The following is a 7,708-nucleotide window of genomic DNA, read 5'->3' on the forward strand; positions in this document are numbered from 1 at the left end:
GTCAACTCATCAGAGATTTGCCTAGTTTTACAACAGGCTACATAAAAATCACTAGCAAAGTCAGTACAAACTAAAATTTCATACAGACATTGACTTGTTTATACTGCTCTATACACTGAAATGTAAGTACAATATTTATATTCCAGCTGATTTATTTTATAATTATATGGTAAAAATGAGAAAATCAGCAATTTTTCAGTAATAGTGTGCCCTGACACTTCTGTATTTTTATATCTGATTTTGTAAGTAAGTAGTTTTTAAGTGAGGTGAAACTTGGGGGTATGCAAGACAAATCAGACTCATGAAAGGGGTCCAGTAGTCTGAAAGGTTGAGAGCCACTGCCCTTGGGTATCTTCCATTAAACCAAAAAGTCCATCTCCACTCAAGCCCAGGCCCCGGTGTATTAATTAGCTCTGCAGGACACTGAGTAATATGTCCCAGTGCAGTCCCACCCCCGCATCAGATCCTGCTGCCTCTCTCTTACCTGAAAAAAGAAAAGGAGTACTTGTGGCACCTTAGAGACTAACAAATTTATTAGAGCATAAGCTTTCGTGAGCTACAGCTCACTTATGCAAATGCATCCGATGAAGTGAGCTGTAGCTCACGAAAGCTTATGCTCAAATAAATTTGTTAGTCTCTAAGATGCCACAAGTACTCCTTTTCTTTTTGCGAATACAGACTAACACGGCTGCTACTCTGAAATCTCTTACCTGAGGAAAGCATTCCTTGGTTGGCACATGCACGTGGGAACACTTTGCTTCCAGGAGCCCTGGGTGGGCACAGTTCTCATGTTTGCAATGTGGAGGGAACAAGGTTTTACTCAAAAGCACACGGCCAGCTCCTGCATTGAGCTCCTTGGCACTAGCCTGATTTACACCAAGGGCGGGTGAACTGTGTGGCGAGGGGACACCGCCCAGCAGGGCCAGCTTGAAAACAGGAAAAGAGTCTTTCTGCTTCTAAATTAGACATGAATGGAACCTGCCCAGGGCACAAATCCTCGCAGGAAACGTGTCCAGGGTCTGTTCACTCAGCAGCATCTAACTCTGGGCTGGATGGCTCTGTGGCTCCCCCACTTGGCCATGGAAGCAGCTGCATTCCCCTTCCCAGGTCTGCAGGCTGCCAAAGGCTGCCCTAGAGAATGCTACTCGGGGTGGAGAAGAGCCCAGTTCTGCTGTGACTCCGCCAGGAGGAGCTGCCTCAAAGTGGATGGAGCTGCCCATCGGGTCTCATCTCCAAATAGGAAATCCAGCCCAGACCTGAGCACACTTGGTACCATGATTCTGGGCAGAGCCACGGAGCGTTGCTTGGCACAGACTGGCTGGCTCAGTTCCTGGTGAGCAGAGGGACCAGGTGATGGTAGTGAGCAGAGGGAGCACAGAAAACCAAAGCGCTGCCTGAGTGTGAACACACAGCGGCAAGTCTGGCCAGACACCAAATGGATCACAGGGGCCACCCCTCCACCTGGCACAACCATAGCTGGTCCGCGCAGTGGGGTCCCACAACCCGCAAGCGGAGCATACGCACCCAGCCCCAGAGAGGAAAGGCAAGGAAGCTATCAGGATAACACCTTTGTGCCAGCTGGCACCGCCCCCCCACTGCTCCTTGATGGGGCAGCTTGGGACCCGCTCTGGCAGCCATCCTTACCACGCTGCCCCCACAAGGACCAGGCAGGAACCGAGCTGCCCGTCATGGCAGGGTCAATCAGCTGGCCATGAGTGAGGCAGGGACTGAATCGCACCAAACACAGAAGGGGCAAGTCCTTGCCCTGCGCGGCTCACACCACGCTTTTCTGCACAGGAGGGCAACAGAGTCAGGTCACCCTTGCCCCTTCCTAGCCAACAATTTACATCCTACAGCCAGTCTGGCTCCAGGATTCAGTGCTAGGAGACATGTTGCCTGCCAGCCAGCTGGAGAGAGCCCAGTGCTAAGGGTATGACGTGAGCACCAGCCAGTGTGTTCAGAGATGTCCCACCTGGAAAAAGACTTGATGGAGTTCCCAGTCTGCTCAGGAGCTATTTGGGAACACCGGGCATCGTATAAGGGAACAGGCACGTGCAGAGCAGGATCCATCAGGCTAATGACTCACCCTCGGCTGGATTCATGCCATCCTGCCCATCAGCCCTCCGGCCAGGAAAGCCAGCGCCCCGGTAGCCATCCACTCACCCATTGTCCTCCGGCCACGGACCAACCTGCCCCAGGAGCGCCTGAGAGAAGGAGCTGCAGGGAGAAGCTGCCAATGCAAAGAGGCATTTCGGAGCCAGAGGACGGGCATCTAAAGTGGCACTAAATATTAACCAAGAACGGGCGCAGTGCCCATCCCCCCAGCTTTAACCAGCACTGAGTCCACACACAGGCTTGGGTTTGGGATTTTTTTTTTTTTTAAAACAGAAGTTTATGGTTATATGCAAATTAGGTTATTAAATGATTTGCATAAAATGTTCTCGCAGGACAGCGACTATTCCTAATTCCCCTTCCCACCCAGAAAGTAGCGACCCTACTCAGCCTAGCGCACTTGCACATTTGCCCCCTGCCGGCAGGCACATGCCCTGGGTCACACATACACGCACCTCCCAGATGGAGGAGTGCAGCATTTCCATACAGCCACCTCCCCAGGCCTTGCCTTAAAATAGAACCCCCCCTCCGGCTCACATGCACACGCCCCCCCAACACAAGCATCTCTCCTAAATGCATGACAGACACGCACCCTCCCACCGCTGCTTGGATTCACCTCCCCTAGCACTCACACACATGTGCACTCAACTCCCATCCCCAGCCACTCCTGCTCGTACAAGTGCGCTGCTGACTGATTGTCCCTGTGCCCCCAACGTGCCCTGCTGGGCAGTCACACACTCCTATGCACACACCTCTCGGGTGCAATCAAAGCCAGTCACTTACACCCCTCACACACACACACACACACACACACAGCATGCCCCCCTGCATTCACGTTGCCATCCTGAGCACAGCTGGCTCTCCCACATGGCCACAGACATCCAGCTGTGTGCACACACATCCTGTGCGCTAACACCCTCCCACTGCTCAGATACCACCTTCACAAGCACACATGCTCACGCTCATGCCATGGACATCACCCCTCCTATGCCCCCTGCCAACCAATCACAGCTTCCCAGGGCTGCTCACCCTCACATACACCCCTCCATTCCCAGACAAATCCCCCTGCCACACAGCTGCCTCATTCACACACATTGGACTCGTTACACACGCAAAATGCAGTACATGCTCACCCACTTGCAATCAGACACGCACCACTGCGGCCTTACACTTTCCCCACTGCACACCAGCCCTGCAGAGCTCTCCTGTACACGTGCCACATGCTCACACCCATGCATTGCTTACACATCTGCCACTGCAAGTTCACAAGCACATGCATTCACCCCCCCACACACATCTGCAGTCATGCCTGCAGCCCATACATTCACACACCATTCTCACCAACATGCACACCACAGGCTCGCATACTTCCCCCCACATGTCCCACAAACACACACACACACGCCTTCCCCCACCCTGCCCTGGAGAGGTGCTGGTGCAGATGCTCAAACTGCACCCACACCTTCCATAAACTTACACTGACATTGTCGATTCCCCAGTTCTCACACACGCACCGACGTGTTTGCGCACCAGGCATATTCCCAAATGCTTCTCTCTCCCCCCCGCCACACACACACGCCTCCAGCACACACATGCAGCCCCTGTAGCAGACATCCCCCCCCCCACACACACACACTCACCCCTGCCCTTCCATGTCCAGGCGCACGCTGCGTGCCCACCCCGTGCGCTCACCCCCAGGCTCTGGGAGGGCTGTCCACACACCATGTCCGTCACTGGAATTGACAGCCCCCAGCCACTCCTAGCTATTGGTCAGGAAGAGGCGTCTGTGTTTGGAGGCGGAGCCGCGCGGCCGCCCCCGGCGCCGCCCCCGCCCCCGGCTGCCATAGGGGTTCCTGCTGGCCATGGCGCTCTCCCCCCAGCCGGCGCTGCCCAGGGTCGGCCCGGGGAAGCCGACTTCCGCTTTGGGCGGCTGGTCTAAGAGCCCGCTGGCCTCGGAGCCCGGCTCGGCGGGCGGGGCCTGGCTCTGGCGCGCGCTGGCCCGCTCCTGCCGCAGGTAGCGCAGCTCGTCCCGGATGTCCGTCAGGACGCCCAGCAGGCGGAACTGCAGCTCCCTGTCCCGCGCCCGCTCCTCGCGCTGCGTGGCCCGCTCCTCCTGCCACATGGCCAGCTCCTGGTGGTACAGCTGGTCCCACTGCTCCTCCAGGTCCAGCAGGCGGTGGATGTTAGTCCTCCAGCTCTCCCTCCTGCCCTCCCGCAGCCAAGAGCAGCCCAGGCCCCGCGACGGCGGCACCGGGGCAGGGGGCTGCTCCTCCTGGGGCGAAGCGGAGGAGGGCAGGGACTCCTCGGTGAGCGCGCCATGCAGCGGGGAGCGCGCCTGAGGTGGCGGCTGCTGCTCCTCCTCCTGCTGCTGCTGCTTCTCCCACATGGGCCCCATCAGTACCCTGGGCAAGGAGCCCACCTCAGGGCCCTGGCTGCCCTCCTCCTCTTCCGGCTGGGAGGCGTCCAGCACCCTGCCCAAGGAGGGGATGTCGGAGACCCCTTCGTGGGCCCAGTCTGCATGAGCGTCCACGTGATTGAGCGTATCCTCGGGGAGGGAGCTCACGGAGCCCTGGGAATTGCACCGGCGGATGAGCATGGCCTGCCGGGATGCCTTCGCGCTTTCCTCGGCTGACAGCTGGGGCTCCGGGCCAGGCTGAAGGCCCATCGCGGCGCCGGGGCACCCGTCCACCTCCTGGCCTTCCCGCTCTTCTTCCTCCGACATGGAGGCGTAGGAGACGAGGGACTCATTTCTCAGAGGCGGGGACATGGCTGACATCTCTGGAGTTCGCAGCTCCGGCCCCGATTCGGCTGAAACAGAAGAGAAGCTAGCAGGTAAGTCTATCAGCTTCACCGCCTGTGGCGCCATGCATTAGATTCCCCATCGGTCCCCTCTCCCCACATCCCTGGGACCACCCCAGGATCTTCTTACTAAAAATCCGCTCAAAGCAGTCTCAGACACACAGACCCCTGGCAGGGCTGCATGGGCGCTGCTCAGACCCACCAGGAACGTTCAGTATCCTTTCCCGACAGTGGCCAGAACTTGCTACTTTGCTGGCAGGTGTAAGAAGCCTGCGGTAGCAGATATGGGATAATCTGGCCCCACAGCGGGAGCCTCCTCCTAAACCCCAATACTTTGAGGCTATCTTGAGCCCTGAACCATAAGGTTGTTACATCCCTTCCAATTTATTTTTGAGGATTAAGTTGGATAATGCTGGCTAGTTTGGTCATCCATATAAATGCTCACTCTCTCTTGGAATCTTGTAAATTCTTGACCTCAACAATATCCTGTGGCAGTGAGTTCCACAGGCTAGTTGTGTGCTGCAGGAAAAATGTTTGTTGTCTAAGATCAGTTTGAAATTTGCTGCCTTTTCGTTTCATTGACCGTCTCCTTGTTCTTGTGTTAGGAGGCCTGGACACTAGAGGGCAGGAGCACTGGAATAGTCACCCACAGTTTGAGCACTGTGAACGCACAAGTGTTTGCCCTGAAGCTAACCACTGGGCTGTTCGAAGCAGACAGCGGAGACACATCCTTGCAAAGAGTTTCTCCAGGAGTGCATGGAGGTCTGAGATTTGATTATGGGGCCCTACTCCATTCCTGGTGTAACTTCACTGGGGCTACGTAATGGACATGCTTAGCTCAGGTTCTCAGAGTCACAATCATTTCACCATTTTTAACAACAAATGTAACTCCTTGGCCTTCAACAGCATCCCCACCGCAGCATCTGCAGGAGACAGCGCATCACAAAAAAGTCATTATTAGTATGATCATTTTCCCTATGCTCAGGATTCTCTGGCTGAGCCTTTAACAGGCACCAGCAACTGCTTTCCCCAGGTATCAAAGAGGCCTGTGCCCTGGACAGTCAGCCTGGCCTTCGCTGTGGCTATTGGCAGCTTCTCCTACCTGAACTGCTCTGCCCCTCGCCTCGGCTGTATTCACAGATCACAGAAGGGTCTGGACTCTGGACTGCGAGCCGAGGCACAGCAGAACCTTCCACGTCAGGCAAAGAAGAGGGCTGCCCATTGGTGTCTATGTAGATGCTGGGGTGGCTGACTGCAGGCTGGAAGGACATGATCGATTGCTTGGACGCACCTGGGAAGAACAAGTCTGCAAGAGAAAGACGATTGACTTAAGAGGATAGAGACCATCATGCCATAGGATTCGTGTATCACAGGCTAGGGTTCCCCAAGGGAAACATCCTATAGGACTTTTCATAGATCCCAAGGCCAAAAGGGACCATTGTGATCATCTGGTCTGACTGCCTGCATAGCACAGACCACAGAACTGCCCCAAAATGATTCTTAGAGCAGATATTTTAGAAAAACATCCATCCTTGATTGAAAATTGTTAGTGATGGAGAATCCACCACCACGCTTGGTCATTTCTTCCAACAGTTAATTACTCTCACCATTAAAAATGTGTGTGTCATTTCCAATCTGAATTTGTCTAGCTTAACCCAGCCATTGGAATTGGAATGAAACCCACAGAGGCATGTAAAAATTACTCCAACAAACTACAGAACTTAAGTGAACTAGATCCTTTCTATAGGTTTTCAGAGTGGCCCTATAATTCTATAGCAGGGAGATCATTCTCTGACCAGCGCTACAGGACGGTCCAAAAACACCCTACAGAAAGATCAGGATTTTCTATGAAGTCCAACAGGATATTTCCATTGTGTTTTTATATAAGCTGTGTCTAGCCCAAAAACAGCCTGGATTTTTTACAGTATACATTTAAACTAACAATTTGTGCTTGTATGTCCCTCCTTCACCAAAAGCTAGTGATCTGATCTGATCTTAAAGGTGAGCAGCAAAGGGAACAAAAATTGGAGTTGGCCCCTTTTATTTATTTTTCGTCCTCTATAAAGCATGAAAGGCTGCCTGAAATGGTTCTTTAAACAAACAAAAAACCCAAGGTTTTGTTTGTTTGACCTTCAACATATTGAGACTGTCCAGTCTGGTCTTTCCTGCTTTAGTGGCAGTTCCAGACATCTGGACTAGGAGCTCTCTCTCCATGTTTCGCTGAAGGAGGAGAGAGAGTCTTTAACCCTGAGGTTTCTCTCCCAAGTGTGTCTCATGCACTTGAGTTAAATAGTGGGCAACAAAAAGCAAATAAAACAAAGAGTTTTAATCACTCTGGAAAAAAAAAATCACTCTCTCAATTAGGCCCCACTTCTGCAAGGTACTTAAGCACATGCCTAACTTAAGTACCAAATCAGCAAAGCACTTAAGCACATGCTTAACTTTAAGCAGTGTGGGTAAGTATAACTTAAGTCAAAGCATGTGCTTAAGTGCTTTGATTAACAGGGATGGCCTTGAGTATGTTTAAAAAGTTAGACAGGTGCATAAGTACTTTGCTGAATCAGAGCCTTCATCAGGTGACTCTTGCATGATTTGTCTGATATCATGTTCCTTCAAGTTCTACAGTAGAGCAAAGAGTCTCACAGGAAAAAGAGAGCAGAGGAAACCTACATTTCAAATGTAAAAACAAGCAGACTCCCTTGTGCCTCCCCATCCCCCACTTTTGGTTTTTGGGTGTGGGGGGAGAAACTTTTCAACCGTACTTGATACACCCGAGGACTTGTTGTCACTGCAGAGT

General features: G+C 53.0%; 1 protein-coding gene across 5 annotated transcripts in view; it reads right to left on the reverse strand.

The window, feature by feature from the left end:
• Positions 1-2,355: 2,355 nt before the first annotated feature.
• LOC119850778 (fibrous sheath CABYR-binding protein-like) overlaps positions 2,356-7,708 on the reverse strand; it is a 12,742-nt gene continuing 7,389 nt past the window's right edge. For all 5 annotated transcript variants that reach the window (XM_038389339.2, XM_038389337.2, XM_038389338.2 and 2 more), the window contains exons 3-4: positions 6,014-6,217; positions 2,356-4,920 (exon numbers count right to left, since the gene is read on the reverse strand). In XM_038389339.2, the coding sequence (XP_038245267.1) occupies positions 3,872-4,920; positions 6,014-6,217 (1,253 nt within the window). In that variant the 3' untranslated portion in view covers positions 2,356-3,871. The remainder of the gene's footprint in view (positions 4,921-6,013; positions 6,218-7,708) is intronic.

The sequence above is a fragment of the Dermochelys coriacea genome, chromosome 2, assembly GCF_009764565.3.
Source record: "Dermochelys coriacea isolate rDerCor1 chromosome 2, rDerCor1.pri.v4, whole genome shotgun sequence".
Taxonomy (NCBI): Eukaryota; Metazoa; Chordata; order Testudines; family Dermochelyidae; genus Dermochelys; species Dermochelys coriacea.